The 19,343-nt window shown below is 40.7% G+C and overlaps 1 protein-coding gene across 2 annotated transcripts in view; it reads right to left on the bottom strand.

The window, feature by feature from the left end:
- Positions 1–19,343, bottom strand: part of phlpp2 (PH domain and leucine rich repeat protein phosphatase 2) — a 51,550-nt gene that overhangs the window by 17,036 nt on the left and 15,171 nt on the right. For both annotated transcript variants that reach the window (XM_027178442.2, XM_027178443.2), the window contains 9 exons: positions 18,336–18,461; positions 13,129–13,283; positions 11,893–12,039; positions 9,808–10,038; positions 5,326–5,528; positions 5,086–5,146; positions 3,992–4,087; positions 3,025–3,180; positions 1,093–1,293 (listed from right to left, as the gene is read on the bottom strand). In XM_027178442.2, the coding sequence (XP_027034243.1) occupies positions 1,093–1,293; positions 3,025–3,180; positions 3,992–4,087; positions 5,086–5,146; positions 5,326–5,528; positions 9,808–10,038; positions 11,893–12,039; positions 13,129–13,283; positions 18,336–18,461 (1,376 nt within the window). The remainder of the gene's footprint in view (positions 1–1,092; positions 1,294–3,024; positions 3,181–3,991; positions 4,088–5,085; positions 5,147–5,325; positions 5,529–9,807; positions 10,039–11,892; positions 12,040–13,128; positions 13,284–18,335; positions 18,462–19,343) is intronic.

The raw sequence follows: 19,343 nt of genomic DNA, 5'->3' as shown, positions 1-19,343 counted from the left end.
CAACGTCAACGCAGAGAGAGAAAAACGTGAAAACCTCAGAAAGGAATCTTTTTACAAATCGCTTGTCTATTTTATTTCATAGGAAATGTCACAAAGTAAGTTTCTCAAATTTTCAGGCTAATGATTCATTACTCAGGTTTTTCTTTGCTCTAATGGTCCACATATCATGACCGAAAGTGAGGACTATCACACTGGAAAATAATAAACTACTAAAATATTTTATTTTTTTAATAATATCTCGTACTAAGGAGGGTTCTCCCAAGCTAAAACGTGTAAATAAACGTTAAAGTTGTTAACTATGGAGTATGTGAAACAACTAAAGGTGAGAACATGTTCTGATGGTGTTAGCTTCTCAAATTGGTGGCTGTATATTTATTTAGGCTTCTCGTCCAGGATCAACCTTTCCTACCTAGACAGCTATACTAAAAAAAAAAAAGTTAGATAATTAAAAGCAGCAATGAATAAGCAAATAAAGAAAAGCCCTCATGTTCTTCATAAATCTTCCTTTAGCAACACACATTACTGAAGATGAATAGAACAGTCCAGACAGTCATGTGACTAATGTATGAACAAATTTTACTCATTCATTCATTTATCCGAACTTCTCGGGTCACGGGGAGCCTGTGCCTATCTCAGGCATGTAGGGTTGGGGGTTCGATTCCCGCCTCCACTTTGTGTGTGTGGAGTTTGCATGTTCTCCCCGTGCCTCGGGGGTTTCCTCCGGGTACTCCGGTTTCCTCCCCCGGTCCAAAGACATGCATGGTAGGTTGATTGGCATCTCTGGAAAATTGTCCGTAGTGTGTGTGAGTGTGTGTGTGTGAATGAGTGTGTGTGCGACCCTGTGATGGGTTGGCACTCCGTCCAGGGTGTATCCTGCCTCGATGCCCGATGACGCCTGAGATAGGCACAGGCTCCCCGTGACCCGAGAAGTTCGGATAAGCAGTAGAAAATGAATGAATGAATGAATGAATGAATGAATGAATGAATGAACGTGTGTAATCATGTAGGTAGTCATTTTCTAGGCTTTAACACACTATGCTACGATATGATATTTTTGCTGTCTAACTGAAAACATTACAGAGACTATGATACCTTGCAGGGAAAGACAGGAGCTGGTTATAGGCCATGTGCAAAACCCGTAGATTCTGGTGTCCCACCAGCAGGGCGGCGCAGTCCTCGGTCAGGTTGTTCCCAGTGAGGTAGAGCTCCTGGAGTGTGCTGAGGTTCTCCTCAGTTTGGCTACTCGGCGGGATTGTCTCCAGTGTGTTAGCTGATATGTTCAGGTATTTTAAACTAAAAAAACAAAAACACAGGTTATATGTTTAAAAATATCTTTATATATATATATATATATATATATATATATATATATACACTCTGCTGAGTTCCCCACAATAATGCCTGTGCTAGAACGACTTCTCAACAGTGATCTCAGGATGAAATGGACGAGAAAGGATAGGAACAGGAAATCGATAGGTTCGCATCACTTAATGGAATGAAAACACTTATCAAAAAAAAAAAATCTCCCAGCTAAAGAAGATGAGACGCTCTAAAAGACTCCACGCTGCTAGAGACAACGTTATTAAAGATTTGGTTCCGTAAAGGCTGAGTGACCGATGACCTCGCCCACAGGAAATTACTTGTGTGTTCTCGTGTTACAGCACCACACCCCCACGCCTGCTTCCTTTCCCACGCTAACATGGGAGAAATGAATCCACGGATAAGAAGTGGATTAAACGAGAGAAAGAGAGAGAGATGAACTTGGCAGCAGGTGAGGAACAGTGAGTGACCGTGTCTTCTAATAAGCAGAATACTGTACATCTAAACACACACACACACACACACACACACACACACACACACACACACACACACACACACACACACACACTATTACAATATTACTTTTTATTCTGGGTTTTTTTTTATTCTCACAAGTTTCACATTAGTGTTTTTTTTACTGTACTATTAAAGGTATTTACATTTTTTATTGTATCCAAACTTCAGCTATACAAACGTTTGTATCTGTCATCACAGTAAAGAGACTGATATGGACAGAGAGAGAGAGAGAGAGAGAGAGAGAGAGAGAGAGAGAGAGAGAGAGAGAGAGAGAGAGAGAGAGAGAGAGAGAGAGAGAGAAAGAGAGTGGGAGAAAGGGAGAGAGAAAGGGAGAGAGAAAGGGAGAGAAAGAGAGAGAGAGAGAGAGAGAGAGAGAGAGAAAGTGTGAGAGAGAGAAAGTATGAGAAAGGGAGAGAGAGAGAGTGTGAGAGAGAGAAAGTGTGAGAAAGGGAGAGAGAAAGGGACAGAGAGTGAGAAAGTGAGTGTGTGTGTGTGTGTGAGAGAGAGAGAGAGAGAGAGAGAGAGAGAGAAAGGGAGAGAGAAAGGGACAGAGAGTGAGAAAGTGAGTGTGTGAGAGAGAGAGAGAGAGAGAGAGAGAGAGAGAGAGAGAGAGAGAGAGAGAGAGAGAGAGAGAGAGAGAGAGAGAGGAAATTGAAATGAGAGTGGGAAAGTGGGAAAGAGAGACCAGAAGAGAGACAGAGAGAAGAAGAAGCGCAAGTGAAAGAAAAACATCCAGAGAGCTTGAGAAAAAGCCAGATAGAGTGAGAGTGGGAAAGAGAGAGAGAGAGAGAGAGAGAGAGACAGACAGACAGAGAAATAAAGAATGGGTAAGAAAGTGAAAGTGACGTGACATACGGTGACCCATACTCAGAATTCGTTCTCTGCATTTGACCCATCCAAAGTACACACACACACACACACACACACACACACACACACACACACACACACACACACACACACACACACACACACACACACACACACACACACACACACACACAGCAGTGAACACACACCCGGAGCAGTGGGCAGCCATTTATGCGAACCCAACACCTTAGGATTACGGTTCTTAGTATTCAGACTGTCTAACCATTAGGCCACGACTTGCCCCAACAACTAGAGACAACCAGAGTGAGAGAGAGAGAGAGTGATAGACAGACAGACAGATAAAGTTAAACCTACTTTAAGGCCTTGGAGAAAAAGCTCTCTGGGAGCTCAGTGAGTCTGTTGTGCTGCAGGTCGAGGGTTTCCAGAGGGATGTGATCGAGGAACTCAGGTACACGCTTTAACGAGTTACTGCCAAGCAGCAGCTTCCTCAGATTTAGACCACTGAGCAGTCTAATGAAGGAAACAGACATAAAAACAGACACAGTGTTCAGGTCTAGTCATCATCGCTTCCTTAACTCAAGACCAACAGCTGATTTATACGTCTGCGGTGACAAAGAATTGTGTTTAAGTTCTCGACAAGCCAGCTAAACTTATTTACACTAACGTTTCAGCTCCGGTCTTCTCCGGTCACACTTAACTCAGCACTCTCGTGTCTCACTCCACAGTGGTGTTAATGTGAAGCTCATATTTAAGTAGACACTCAGGACTTTAAGACTTTCATCACTATTTCTGTTTTTTCTCTACAACACTAGAGGTGATATTTTTATAGAAAAGATCCAGAAAAACAAAAACGCTTCTTTTTCTTCCACACAGATGTTTGTATGTTCAGAGTAAATGTTGGTATCAAACCCATTTCTGCTCTCTGAGAAGCTCCGAGTGTTTGTTCGTCTAAAAAGCGGCTCAGGTTTCTCTTCATCACTAAAATTCAGTGTAAGATCATCAACAGAGGGAAAAACACACGTCTAAAACACGCCGAAAGAACGACAGAATCCTGACTGGAAGCCAACAGCAAAATTAATTAGAAGACAATTAATATAGATAGGGGGGAAAAAACATTTGTAAGAAGAAGGTATAAATGGATGTGGAGGAGGACTGCCGAGTTTCCAGATTCATCAGTTCTCGCGTTTCAATGATGTCTGCCGATATTTTCATCTCTGACTCGACCGGATTGACATCATCGTGCAGGAACTCGCATTAATACGAAGCAACGACACGACTGACACTTAGACCTGCTGTATGAACACTCATGGACGTCACCGACCTGACCGGAAGCTCCGACAGCAGATTGTGGGAGACGTCCAGCACCTCGAGCTTTCTGCTGTCACACACCCAGTCAGGCAGGTTCTCCATAACGTTCCTGTCCCATCATCAAAAAAAAAAAAAACAACCCCAGAGTGTTTAACTCGGTTAAGTTATCCATGAATTCAAAGACTTCTCAGCAATCTGTAATCATCATTCAGGCTAGCTAGCTAACTTGCATTCTAATCTATTTAACTAGCAGAACAGATGCTAGCCTAAATTTTACTAGCTTGTATTAAAGCTGAAGCTTAAACAATTGTTATTACAATTAGCTTAAATGTAGCTTAGCCTCAGAACTTCTTTATGTCAAATAATGGTGAAAATTTAATGTATCAAAAGTTATCTCTCACTCTCTACCGCTTATCTGAACTTCTCGGGTCACGGGGAGCCTGTGCCTATCTCAGGCGTCATAGGGCATCGAGGCAGGATACACCCTGGACGGAGTGCCAACCCATCACAGGGCATTTTCCAGAGATGCCAATCAACCTACCATGCATGTCTTTGGACCGGAGTACCCAGAGGAAACCCCCAAACTCCACAGACACACAAAAGGCGGAGGCAGGAATCAAACCCCGACCCTGGAGGTGTGAGGCGAAAGTGCTAACCACTAAGCCACCGTGTCCCCCCATCAAAAGTTATAAAAGTGTTTATTCTTAAAAAGTAAATAAGAAAATCTGTTGAGTTTGCTGACAGGCTGTGATTGGTTATCTGCCCTGTCAGTCAAATAGCCTTGTTTTGGCTAATACAAAAAATATATATAAATAAATAAATCATCCAAGAAACAAACAAATAAGAATAATAAAACTCTATAATGAATGCTTAATAGACAAGAGTCAAGTCTGTTAGCATGCTAGCTAACAGGATACAACAGTTTGTATTGTTTTGTTTTGTAATTTGGACAGCTAATGCTCGAAAGGTGACCTGAGATCAATTTGGTGAGGTGAATCGGTTTAAATTCGGACGTGCTAATTTTGAACAAGGCTAGCTAGCTAGCTTCGATGCAACTCGAGGGTTTTATAAACACACGCTCTAGGATGACGCGAACTCTGAACTCACCAGGACACGTCCATGTGCGTCAGCTGATTGGGAACGGGATAGATGCTGATCGTAGCTAAACCTGTGAGAGAACATTGTAGAGAATATAACACACTGCACACATGATCGCTTAGAAAGAGTGTGTGTGTGTGCGTGTGTGTGTGCGTGTGTGTGTGTGTGTGTGTGTGTGTGTGTGTGTGTGTGTGTGTGTGTGTGTGTGTGTGTGTGTGTGAGAGAGAGTGACAGAAATGTGGTACTCACGGTTGTTGCTGGCGTACAGGCTACGTAGCATGAAGCCGCTGAGAGTGAGCGCCTCCAGCTGGTTACGTTCGCAGTGCAGCATGTCCAGGTTACAGGCGGCGCTCAGGTCCAGTTCGGTCAGCCGGTTGTCCCTCAGGTCCAGCTGGACGAGCTGCTTTATGGGCTCCAGAGTCTCGCTTTTTACGCTGCAGAGTCTGTTTAGACTGGAAGGAAACGCACATGTGTGAAAACAATGCAGGAAGTTATAAATGTATACAAAGCCATAAATGGGAAGCAGCATAAAATATGACTGTGTATTTTTCTCCAATCACAGTTTCAGGGTTCCATCCTGAGCTCAAGTTAGTGTTTGGATGGAGCTCCACATGTTCTCAGAGTCCAGGTGGGTTCTCTGTTTCCCTCCCCAGTCCCCAAAACATACCGACAGACAGATGCTTTACCGCATAACTCCTGTGTGTTTGTGTGTGTGTGTGTGTGTGTGTGTGTGTGTGTGTGTGTGTGTGTGTGTGTGTGTGTGTGTGTGTGTGCACGCTCCCACCTCATGCCCAGTGTTCAGGTGTGTAACGACATGATAAAAATAATAAATCATGATACTTAAAGACGATTAATCAGGATGCGTATGAAGAAATGAAGCTCAACTTAACAACTGTCAGCAACACAGAAGTAAAAAAAAAAGAAAGAAAAGGTGAATTTTATTTATAACTTTTTTTTTACTTTTAATCATTCATTCATTTTCTACCGCTTATCCAAACTTCTCGGGTCACGGGGAGCCTGCGCCTATCTCAGGCGTCATCGGGCATCGAGGCAGGATACACCCTGGACGGAGTGCCAACCCATCACAGGGCACACACACACACTACGGACAATTTTCCAGAGATGCCAATCAACCTACCATGCATGTCTTTGGACTGGGGGAGGAAACCAGAGTACCCGGAGGAAACCCCCGAGGCACATGGAGAACATGCAAACTCCACACACACAAGGTGGAGGCGGGAATCGAACCCCCGACCCTGGAGGTGTGAGGCGAACGTGCTACCCACTAAGCCACCGTGCCTCCCCTTACTTTTAATCAAATATTAATAATTTGATATCTAAAAATATTTGCATTTTAAAATGTTTTTCTATTAATAGAATTCAATTAAAATCAAAATCAAAGTAAAATAAATAATAAACAACAATTTTTTTATTAAATACATTTTTATAAAAGTTTTTTTTACATTTTACAAACATTCAGGATGAAATCGGCCGATTTTACTTGATGTTCTACAAAATGTGACTTTTAAAAAAGTTAAAAATCTAAACGATTTAAAAAGTAAAGATTTAATAAAGATCGCTTTACTCTTATGCTATAAAAGTGAAACCAAAACAAGAATCAAAATCCATCCAGAATCGTTTTAGTCTCTGAATCGAAATCACATTGAACCTGAAGGAGGATCTAAAGTTTCCGCACCTGCTTCTCATGATAACTGAGAATATCATTGCTTAAAATAAAACCAGATCGTTTACATCCTCCTTATTTAGTGTGCCGAACAGCAGGAAATGGAAAATCGGACTTTAACAAACAAAAGAGGAAAGCGTCGAACAGTGTGACACAAAAATAGGAAACTTTACACAGAAGAGAGAAGAGAAACTGTGGCCCCTGACGAGCGCCGCGAGCCTCGCTGTTCGCACCGGAATAAGCGAAAAAGCCGTCTCTTAATGTTCCTTAATGTTCTGACGCGTGTACAGCTGCTTACACAGCTTCTCCCGAGGAGTGCATCCGCATCGGAGGGAGGGATGGAGGGAAGGAACCGAAAGCTCAGTGGGAACTCCGATCCCTCTCCTCACATCTGGTGTTTGTCTGTGTTTTTCACACAAGAACTCAGAGACACCAGAGGAGAAATGTCATTAACGTCATTAACGTCCTTTAACGTCGTTTTCAATAATTACGAAAATCAACTATGTGGAAAAATCAACTGTTCAATATATTTATGCCTGAACATGACTACAAAAATATTCCAGAGCTCATTAAAAATAGCAGCATATATGAATATACATGAGTATGCAAATTAGCCCCAACCCACAGTCTTCATCCTACGATCCCTAACAGAGTAATATCGCTAACGACGGTCAATTCAGCTACAGCTACCGGGTAAGATATCATCAGAATAGGATGTCACCATGACAGCAATCGTTTGTTCGACGCTAACAAGATTCTGCATCAACATCCGCTCATAATTTGCATAAAGAATGTGACTGGTCGCTTATTTTTGTGGCATCATAACCCTAGCTCCACCCACAAATCAGTTTCACTGAAACACTACTGAGAAAATTTGTGTTTTAAAATGAAAGCACTGAGATTTTTGCCTCGATGATTCAATCGTGTTTCTTCATAAACTTTACCTGACGGCTGTTTTTTAACAAAACATGCCAGAGTCGAGGATAAACCTCGTTCTGATTATGTTTATTAAAATCAGATGGAGGATTTGTGATCTACTCTGACATGTTTAATGAAAAATAAACACCGTCCTGTCATCCGTCTCTTTCTTCTTTCTCTCTCCTCATGTTCCCACAAAAGCACAAAACCATCTCTTAAGAGTTCTGTTCACAAATCCCTTTAAATTTAAAACCCCACACAGAGAACAAATCAAACTCAGTATCGTAATTAAAAAGCGAGCGGAAACCACAAAAGCTCGACCTGACCCGAGGATGTCGGGAGCATTAACTTACAGGCAGACGTCCCGTTCGGTCTGAATGGCGTCTGTAGCACGTCGTCTGTTTATTAGAAACATATCCATGTAACTATGTAGCTGAAGGCAACTCACCAGGCCAGAGACTAGCTGCAAAGAGCCATAGAGACGTTAAACGGTAAAAGTCATATCTTATTTATCCACATGGTCATCATCACTAACCAGGTTAGAACTCATTTGCATATGGGACGTGATTGGTCAACTAATTTTTTGATATCACAAAACTCCAGTAAACCGTATGTTTATCTCAACCCCCAAATCATTTCTGTTATGGACAATGTTTGTGTTTATTGGTTTAACCGTAACATTTTAAAGTTTGGGTGAATTTACAAAACAAAACTAAAACTAAAACAGAAGACGTTGCTTATGCTCGTTTGGGCTCATTTTCAGGTGGGGCTCAGGATCATAATCACAGTTTTGTTCTGGTAGAAAATTCCTTCTAAAAAATTTTTCAATTTAATCGGTTATTTGAGATTTATTTGTAAATGGTATTATATCCGGGGGCACGGTGGCTCAGTGGTTAGCACGTTCGCCTCACACCTCCAGGTTCGATTCCCATCTCCGCCTTGTGTGTGTGGAGTTTGCATGTTCTCCCCGTGCCTCGGGGGTTTCCTCCGGGTACTCCGGTTTCCTCCCCCGGTCCAAAGACATGCATGGTAGATTGATTGGCATCTCTGGAAAATTGTCCGTAGTGTGTGAATGAGAGTGTGTGTGTGTGTGCCCTGTGATGGGTTGGCACTCCATCCAGGGTGTATCCTGCCTCGATGCCCGATGACGCCTGAGATCAGGCTCCCCGTGACCCGATAAGTTCGGATAAGTGGTAGTGAATGAATGAATGAATGAATGGTATTATTGCCCTCTACAGCGTGATGCTTTGTAGCTTTAGACACCATATTGAGCTTGCTAAATTTTATATTTAAAAAAAAATCATAATTATAAAACATGACAAATACCATAGTCCAAAAATTCATAGTCTGATTCATTACATTTATTGTCCTTTTTTTTTCTTTTTAATTATTTATCACCAATTCACACCCATCTGTTCACATCTGGCGTTTGGCTGCATTTCTCTAAGAAACGAGAGACACCAGAGGAGAAACGCCATTAAAGTCCTCCAGAACAATCCATTCCAAAAATGACCAAAAAAACCTTCCATCATCATTAGCACTTATGAATATACATGAGTATGTAAATGAAGAGCACATCAATGTCAAGTCCTTCTTCCAACCCTCTGTTATACCTATCAGAGCAATATCGCTCATGTCGGCTGATTTTGCCACCTGTCGCACCACTCAGGAGAGAACTGTCTGTACTTTTGACGCTCGATGGAACGAGACCTCGATTCTTGAACGATGACCGATTTTGCAGTTCAATCTTTTATTGTGTAATTAAAAGAAAAAAGACTGGACTGTGACATCAGGCGGAGTTTCATTGTGGGCCGGAGACTAGCGGGGGTGCCAATACTTTATGGCATTTTTTGAAAAAGATTCTGAAACAGGAATCTAAAAAGGAATCTGAAACATTTGAGTATATCTCAAAACCATGACCATCAAGACTCAACAAAATAAGAGATAAAAGAGCAGAACTATTTCTAGCTCCGCCCACATGCCTTTGTTCACCTCTCTTGGCTTTCTGTAGGAAGCCAGAACCAGATTCAGCACCGGTACTAATTTAGTTACTGATCCAATCAGTAGCAGCTCGTGTGCACTTGTTTGTGGTGGCTTAAATAAAGCACCCTGATGCACACTGGGCTCACCGTAAGTCGATGTTCTTGACGTGACTCATCCTCAGCAGTCTGCTGAGTTCCAAGGCTTCGACTCGGTTCCCGGCCATGAGCAGCCGGTCCACAGCACTGAGCCTCTCCAACACAGCGGGGATGTGAGGGAACGTGTTGAAGGAGAGCCCAAGACTGCAGAGCTGCGCCAGGTCCCCCATCTCATCAGGCAGAGAGCTCAAGTGATTCCCATCCAGAGAAAGAGTCTGCAGGCTGGAAGAGAGATAAAAAAAACACATCAAAAACGTATTAAATGAAAAATCTTATACGTCACATAACACAGTAAAAAAAACAACAACACAAATACTCTACAAGGGGGACACGGTGGCTTAGTGGTTAGCACGTTCGCCTCACACCTCCAGGGTCGGGGGTTCGATTCCCGCCTCCGCCTTGTGTGTGTGGAGTTTGCATGTTCTCCCCGTGCCTCGGGGGTTTCCTCCGGGTACTCCGGTTTCCTCCCCCGGTCCAAAGACATGCATGGTAGGTTGATTGGCATCTCTGGAAAATTGTCTGTAGTGTGTGAGTGTGTGAGTGAATGAGAGTGTGTGTGTGCCCTGTGATGGGTTGGCACTCCGTCCACGGTGTATCCTGCCTCGATGCCCGATGACGCCTGAGATAGGCACAGGCTCCCCGTGACCCGAGAAGTTCGGATAAGCGGTAGATAATGAATGAATGAAATGTCTGGAATTTTACAAGATCTGCCAAACCCGTGATGTTTAATGTTTATAAATGTTTAGATAATATTTATTAATATCTTTAACACTTTTTTTAATTATTTCAGTAATTTCATCTCTGGTATTTTTTATATCTATTTATTAATTATTTTCTGAATTTTTCATCAATCCTTCTTGATTTGTTACTTTTTGAATCAATTTTTAATATTAGTTTGTATTTATTTATTTGTTTCACAGTGCAATAAAAATAAAATACTAATTAATTAAAATAACTTAAAAAAAAACGTCGTGTCTCTGTTCCTGTGGTCCGTCGTATAATACACCAAAATATTATTATATAAATATGACTATTAAAAAAAATCACCATTAGATGTGACTTTTGTGTGTGAATGTTTATTTTATTAGATTTAATTTAAATAATATTTTACAAACAAAAAAAACACAGAAAGCACAACTTTAACCCTATCTTTTATTTGTAATAAATATTAATAATAATTTTAATGTTATTTTCCTAATATACATCCAAAGAGTTCAAATGATTTTAAAGAGTATTGTAGTAATTAGAAAAACATCTCAGGGTTAAAGCATTATTTAAACATATTTAAACATGTTCATCTCTGAAACCTAAATTTATTAACTTTTTTCTTAATTCATTTGATGTTTAATAACATCATAAAAATTATGAATATGCAAATTAGGAAACCCCACCATGTACTGCCAGTCATCCCTAACAGAATGACCTCAGTAAGCTCTGCTAAGTCTGTTAGCTGACTAGTACATGATGAACAATAAGCTCAGATTACTCAGGATTTATCCTCACGGGTTTATTTCACAGAAGCCGAGTTAAGTTATCTAGTTATTTGTTTCCAGAAGTTTCCAAATCTAATAATTTGCACATGAGGTATTACTAAACTAAACTAAACTGATTTATAGTTCTCGGTTTTGTCCAAATCGTTATATATAAAATGTATTTTATTAATACTTTACCATTATTTTTATTTGTCTATTAATTCCTTCTTTGCGTCTATGCTTTTAAGCATTTGTAACCGATTATTATTATTATTATTGTTATTGTTATTGTTGTTGTTAGATAAATAGGTTAAAAATATCATCTTAAAAAAAATACAGCACTCTTGCTCATTTGTATCTAATTATGCTAATGATGATGAATATTCATAATCACCAGAATATGCATCACAGCATGCAGACATGCTATAAACTTTTATGGTCAGTATCATATTCTCTTTAACAGCCATAATGTTTTTATGATTAGGGGCGTGGCCAGTGATATCACTGCTACATGTACCCTGTACCTTTATCAGGCGGATTATATTGTTTCTACAATAAAAACCGTTTCGAACTGTGAGACTGTGGGAATGACGAGATTGCAGACCTCTGGAGGTTTCCGATGCGAGTGGGCACGGAGTCGAGTCCGTTACAGGACAGGTTGAGCTCGGAGAGAGTCGGGATTTCACACACGGCCTCGGGGAACACGCCGAGTCGGTTGTGAGACAGGTTCAGACTTTTCAGCTGAGTGAACCTACACACACACACACACACACACACACACACACACACACAAACACACACACACACACACACAAACACACACACACACACACACACACACACAAACACATACACAGAAGATAAGAAGATAAGATGTACAATCATTAACTCACACAGAGACGTATTTAGACATCTTTTCATTTCAATAAACTGATACCATCTTTTCTGTCAGAGACGTAATAAAAATTAAACACACTGCTTTCGCTTGTTGTCACGACCTACAGATATGGCTCCCCGCTTACTAAACCACACAGTGAAGGGGAAAATAATCCACGTGTCGTGATATTCTCTTAAAACACATAGGTGCAAATTCACTTCCTGATTTTTAAAAAAAAAGTTCTTTATATTTTTATGACAATTAACTTGAACCTTGAACAAGACCTGGACTTTACACATAAATATCAGAAAATAAATTGATGGAAATTTGAAAAACTTTTAAAATAACAAAATGATTGAGAGTGAAAGATGAAACCGTTTGAGCAAACATTTTTTTTTTCGACTTCAGCAAGTTCCAAAGCTACATGCAACATTTTTGCCTGTTTTTCACTAAATTATATTAATAATTAAATTTAATTATTTCATTATTATGCAGTATAATTAAACGAAACGTTCTCGATCGACTCGAAAATGTATTTATTTCCGAGTTTGTGCAGAAATTGTGCAGATTCGCTGTGCTGACTTTCTACTTCACAGTAAATATCCATCGTTTCTTTTCTCTTTTCGGTTCATCGTGGATCAGATTCTAAAGTCCAGACAGTCAGATCTGATTCCTTACATAAATCTTGTGCTGTAAAATTCTGCCCGCTTCCCGTCGTGGCACATAAACACACACCGTTTCCAGCTCAAACAGTAAAACGCCAATGCAAGAAGTTGACTGTTAACATTAATAGCACCATCTGGTATGGTTTTGTTCTCACTCACTGTCTGACACGAACGCTGTGCACTGAAGGTCGATGCGTTACGTAACCTGGAATTTTTTTTATCTTAATGAAGTCGACTCAAACGCAGCAGTGAGGTTTAACAGAATGTAACGTGGGACATTTTTTAAAAAAGTCTCTACCTGTTAAAGTTGCAAAGACCTCCAGGACCCTCCAGACTGATGAAGTTGTGGCGAAGGTTGAGGTGTGTGACGTCCTGGCTGTAGAAGAGATATTCAGAAACCTCCTCCAGACTGTAGCAGGACAAATCCACCAAACTGATCGTCTGAGACACCACCTACACACACACACACACACACACACACACACACACACCACAGAAGATTCTGTACTTAGCCAAGAAAACCACAACTCCCTGAAGAACCCTTAGAGAGTGAGGAAGCTTAGGTGAAATGGGTGCCATTACTTTTGGAGTTTTATCTGTAGGTAGATGTTTTGAATCTGGGATGCGAAATGTTTTGAAATTGCGTGTTTATGAATGAGTTGGGTTGAGTTTTTGGTTTAGAACCATCTCAATTAGTTTCAGAGAACCACACCGGATTCTTTTAATGAAACCTTCAAAACGATTCTATAGAAAGAACCGTTTTGGGTTCCGCTTATAAAGAAACATTTATGGGCCTTTTTACACCCGGTCACTTCGTGTGTTGTCTCTGATCCGATAGCTATCTGATTTGTTAAAACTGTTCCATTTACATCAGGCCACATAAATGCGTCTCGGCGAATCGGATATCGATCCGATCTTTCTACTCCCGCCCAAAATGCTAATATATTTTACCTCATTTCCGGGGTAATTGAAATGGAACACACTATGGTGTATGTGGTTGCTACAAAAAACAGCAATTACTGTTTGCTGCATTTTCGCTGGCGGCAGCAGCGCATTTTAAGACCCGACGAGACATTGGATGAAAGTTCGGCACCAGTACTGGTATGAAAACATATTTGTTTCTGGCGTGATGCAGGACTCGTGAGTCACCTGCGAGTGACGTAGTTCCGTTCGGGAGGAGTATAGCGCTGACGCATGTGGTAGCTCAGTGGTTAAGGTGTTGGGCTACTGATCGCAAGGTCATGTGTTCGAACCCCCAGGTCCACCAAGCTGCCACTGCTGGGCCCCTAAGCAAGGCCGTTAACCATCAGTTGCTCAGTTGTAAGTCACTCTGGATAAGGGTGTCTGCTAAATGCTGTAAATGTCAAATGTCAATGTATGTGGCTTGAACAACCACATGCATTTACACCTGTCCAGTTTCATCTGAAACGCGTCCCAGACCACCTCCTGAAGGGGTTTGTACCATCGGATTTATATCCGTCTCGAAAACGTTTCGGAGGGCATTTAGACCTGGTCTTTTTACCGTCGGGTAGATATCGGATCACAGAAAACGCAGGAAGTGACCAGGTTTAAAAAGCCCCTAAGGTTCTAAACCGAATCAAACCGTTCCTTTAGGTCACGGTACGGATGTCAGTCAAAACCCAGAAATTTCCGTACGTCTCCATTTCTTCTAATGCCAACAAAAGTAGGAGGGATTTCTCTGGAGCCAGTGGGCGGAGCCAGTTTAACGTTTAACTTATTTTACGTTATGTTTTTCTTTCACAAGCCAAATTACTACAGCAAATACAACACAATGCATGTTTGTCAGCACAGAGCACATTACATTCATCATTAATTTTGAGCAAACGTGCATATTTCTTTTTATTTATAATCACTAGTTTGTTTTCAGGATAAAGGATACGAAAACATGTCAAGAAAATCGTCTCCCTCGTACGTAGGACTGAAGAATATGACGATACGATGATAGAAATATCGTGACAAATTATTTTATCTAAACTCCGGTATCGTTGTATTTATAACTTTATTTTTTTTTATAATTAAAAACTTAAAGTTAGGGTCTCCGATGTTTGTCAAATGCTTCAGAAAACTGCGTTGGGCCGACAAACTAAACAAAAATCCAAACAAACATGTAGCCAATGAGCAGAAAGGGGCGTGTCTTGTCAATATGGGTGGAGAGATTCCTCCTCCTCACTCAGGCCAAGTTTGTGCTCAAACATTCATGACGATGACGACACGTCCCTTTACCTTCCCACAAAAGACATAGTCTGTCCGTGTTGATGACTGAACGTCTTCCACATGTCTCACTCAACTGTAGTGTTAATATGAAGCTCATATGAAAGTAGACACTCAGGACTTTACGACTTTGTAGTGTTCAGTGCGCATGTCTGACATTAGCAGAAAGCGGTTTTAACATCGACATGGAGGATAAAAACAAAGAAAGAGAAGAAAGGCTTACCATAAGGCAAGAAGTAGGACGTGTTAATATAGGATCAGCTTTCCAGCGCTGGAGAGAACTGAAGGAGCAGGAAGTTGGCCACATATTCACAGGTTGGAGTTTCCCGAGTCAATAACTCCTGAGCTAAACGCTGTTACTACACAAATAACACCTCTTTTCTATCGTAGTAATGTAGAGAGGCAGCTACAACCGCGTTTTGTGTAGTAACAGCGTTTAGCTCAGGAGTTATCGACTCGGGAAACTCCGACCTGTGAATATGTGGCCGACTTTACTTAAGACGCCGAGGCGCTTTTTTCCTTCTCGATAGGTGAGTAACGTTGGTTTTGCTTTGTTACACAGAACTAATATATGCCTTTGTCCTTTACATCATTATGCTTGTGTGGCATTTTTGCTTGTTTGTTTATCTACAATCGTATTGTTCTTCTCTTCAGCTATGATAAAGACACGTTTCTTTCTGTTAGTCGCCTGGGTTACGTATGTATGTGTGGGCGGAGCTATCGATACAGGGGTGGGACCTGTTTGGGTTAGGGGCGTGTTTGTTTTGGTGATTTCAAATGTCAACATTGGATTTCAAACAACGGAGACCCCACCTTTAAGTGAACTGAATGACAGCAGATTTTTTTTTTTAATAAATTGCACATTTCCCACAACTTCAATCTAATATTATTTTTCTGGACATTAAATAAAAGAATCATGAAATTTTAATGCAGCTAATTGAATTTTTTTTGATACAGTTCGTGTTTTGTCAGCCACACTTCATGGAAATATATATATATATATATATATATATATATATATATATATATATATATATATATATATATATATATATATAAGAGTGTGAGTGAGATTCCGGAGACACACCTGTAGTATGTAAGGCGGTTAGAGAGAGTGTGAGAGAGACAGCGTCTGCGTCTGACTCGATTTTCCACACACTGAAATCCTTCAGCAGTATTATGGCAATTATGGTGACATGACACACCATGTTATTTAAGGAAACATGAGAAATAAAGTGTGTGTGTGTGTGTGTGTGCGTGCGTGTGTGTGTGTGTGTGTGTGTGTGTGTGTGTGTGTGTGTGTGTGTGTGTGTGTGTGTGTGTGTGTGTGTGTGTGTGTGTGGCTGTTGGCTTTGTGGTGTTGTTTCATAAAGACACTCATTGAGAGTGGAGCAAAGAGGAGAGATAAGATCTCCAGACGTCAGCGACGCGTCAGACGTCTCAGATTTTATTTCCTCTCTCATCATATTAAACAGTTCCTCCTCACTCATTCCCGGTTTGTGCTCAAACGTTCATGAAGACGAAGACACGTCCCTTTACCTTCCCAGAAAAGACATAGTATGTCCGTGTCGATGACCGAACGTCTTCCTCGTGTCTCGCTCCACAGTGGTGTTAATGTGAAGCTCATATTTAAGTAGACACTCAGGACTTTAAGACTTTGTAGAGTTTCATCACTATTTCTGTTTTTTCTCTACAACACTAGAGGTGATATTTTTATAGAAAAGATCCAGAAAAACAAAAACGCTTCTTTTTCTTCCACACAGATGTTTGTATGTTCAGAGTAAATGTTGGTATCAAACCCATTTCTGCTCTCTGAGAAGCTCCGAGTGTTTGTTCGTCTAAAAAGCGGCTCAGGTTTCTCTTCATTACTAAAATTCAGTGTAAGATCATCAACAGAGGGGAAAACACACGTCTAAAACACGCCGAAAGAACGACAGAGTCCTGATTAATTTTAGATCAGACTCACAGACAACATCAGACGACTGTTTATACTGAGAGAAAAAGTCCTATAAATCAGTTTCTGTTCTAATCCCAGTGTTAATTAACATTAACATGAAATAAAATATAAATCCATTAAATGTGTGTTTATTAAATAAAAATGCAGCTATAAACATTCAGAATAGACACATATTACTCTGCATTAACAATATCTATAACTTGATTTCCATCACACATCAGATATCGCTCTGTTTGTGTGTGTGTGTGTGTGTGTGTGTGTGTGTGTGTGTGTGTGTGTGTGTGTGTGTGTGTGTGTGTGTTTAAACAGTTTGGATCAGATTTTTCACATCAGAGCAGAAGAACCTTGAGTATTTCTTTTCATTTTCCTGCAAGTTTGAGGAACATTGTGTCATATGCTTCCCCCATTTGCAGGGCAGAATTTAGGGCACTCCTCTGCTCCATCTTCTCCACTGTTAGAGCACCTAGAGGGTATTTTTTTTGCCTCTGCCCCACCTCTGAGCCTGCTAATGTGCTCATATCTATATCCGATATCGGGTCATGTGACTCACGGCTTAAAGCTCACGTTGGATTTTTTCCTATTACAAAATATATAATAATCACTCGGCCAAAATCGATCATTTGGCACGTTACAGGATGCACTTTAGGAAAGAAGGTAGTGAGTGGAGTCCAGATGGAATAACTGGCTAGCAAACTAGAAGAAGAAGAAGAAGAAGAAGAAGAAGAAGAAGAAGAAGAAGACAGAAAGCAGGCCTGGTCCATGACAGCGAGGAGGAAGTCCTATTGTATCTGATCAAATTTCCTGTCTGTTTATATTTAAGTTTTCAATTCATGGTATCATTAGTCTGTGTCCTAGAGGTACAGCAGTACTGATGTATTCAGTCACAGAGACTTCAAAACCCTTTGGCACGTCACTCTGGATAAAGACGTCTACCAAATGCCAGGAATCGAAATCTAAATGTTATTATATAAAGACAGAATGAGATTTTCATCTTTCATCTCTCTCTCTCTCTCTCTCTCTCTCTCTCTCTTTCTCTGTCTGAGCTATTATTATATACATATTAGGTGACTTGCTTTTATTTTTTGGCAAATAAAAAAAACTGTGTGTTTTGTTTGTATCTGTGTATTTTTTATTGTTATGTAATTACATATTTATTGAGTTATGATGGAAATAATTGTATATGAGAATAAAGACACGCCCCCAAAATTCTCCATGTTTACAACACACACAAACACTGGAATATCTAAAGTCAGACTTTAATCTCTCTCGAAATTAAAAGCCTGACGATTGACCTGATGAAAAAAAAACATTCTTACTTTCGAGGCCTGCCGATGCCAGCGCTGATACTCAGCCAGCGTGTCGAAGTTGACATAGTAAGTGTGAGCCTGAGGTCCGGCCGAGCTGAACATCAGGCAGTGCTGCCTCCTCTTCACTTCCTCCACCTGGACAGGACAGAGCATGTGAGGTGTGAGAGGATCCCACGTTAGCGTTATGCTAATCGTTTGATCAATGCAGGTTTGTGTCAGATTTGAATGCAGGCGTTTAAAACCGACCAGCCATCAGACGTAGAAACAAACCCAGAGACTAAAGTTAAGGTGAAACGTAACGCTACCACCACCATGCTTCACACTCAGGATCTTCTCTGGATGATCAGCAGTGTTGGGTTTCCACCACACGTCCCGGCTGTCCTGAGGTCGTCCTGTGAACAGCGGGATCTCTCCCCTCGTCCTCGAGCTTGTTTCTATGATTGATCTGTTTACCTTTAATCTTCACAATATAACCGAATTAACTCTGTTACATTTAGCTATCGTGTTCCACCTTACCACGAGGGGCGCTAAACTAATAATAAACGGCTTTTTATTCGGGTAAGTGGGCAGAAGAATGTAGTTAAGATCGAGGAAGTGTCAATCTATAGACCTTTAATGTTTAATAGACTTTCAGGATCGTAAAATGGATCCTGTTGTCAAATCCTAAGCGTTTAGGAACCTGGGGGTTCCTCATGTGAGCTTCCGGGAAGATCACTGTGTTAGATTATATAACTTTTTTTTTTTTTGGGCTGTTATCGTTGACACCAACGTTCATCCAAATTAAGTGAGAAGATGGACATCACCGGCGATCTTCCTTATCTCCTTCAGCTAAGCTTGTTCATATCTATTCCTTTTGGATTGTTGAGCTTAAGCAGTTTATGAGTATTTTTAGATGAATGACTCAGACCTGAATCCGGGATTTTAGGTGAATCATGTTGGTTCAGAATTATTTCCATTTTGCACTCACGGATTTACTGTCACTTCACGGGATAAATGAAGTTTGGGACGGGATGGATA

This window comes from Tachysurus fulvidraco, chromosome 2, assembly GCF_022655615.1.
Source record: "Tachysurus fulvidraco isolate hzauxx_2018 chromosome 2, HZAU_PFXX_2.0, whole genome shotgun sequence".
NCBI classification, from domain to species: Eukaryota; Metazoa; Chordata; class Actinopteri; order Siluriformes; family Bagridae; genus Tachysurus; species Tachysurus fulvidraco.
The sequence above is the reverse complement of the archived record's forward strand: the minus strand, read 5'-3'. Positions and strand labels throughout refer to the sequence as shown.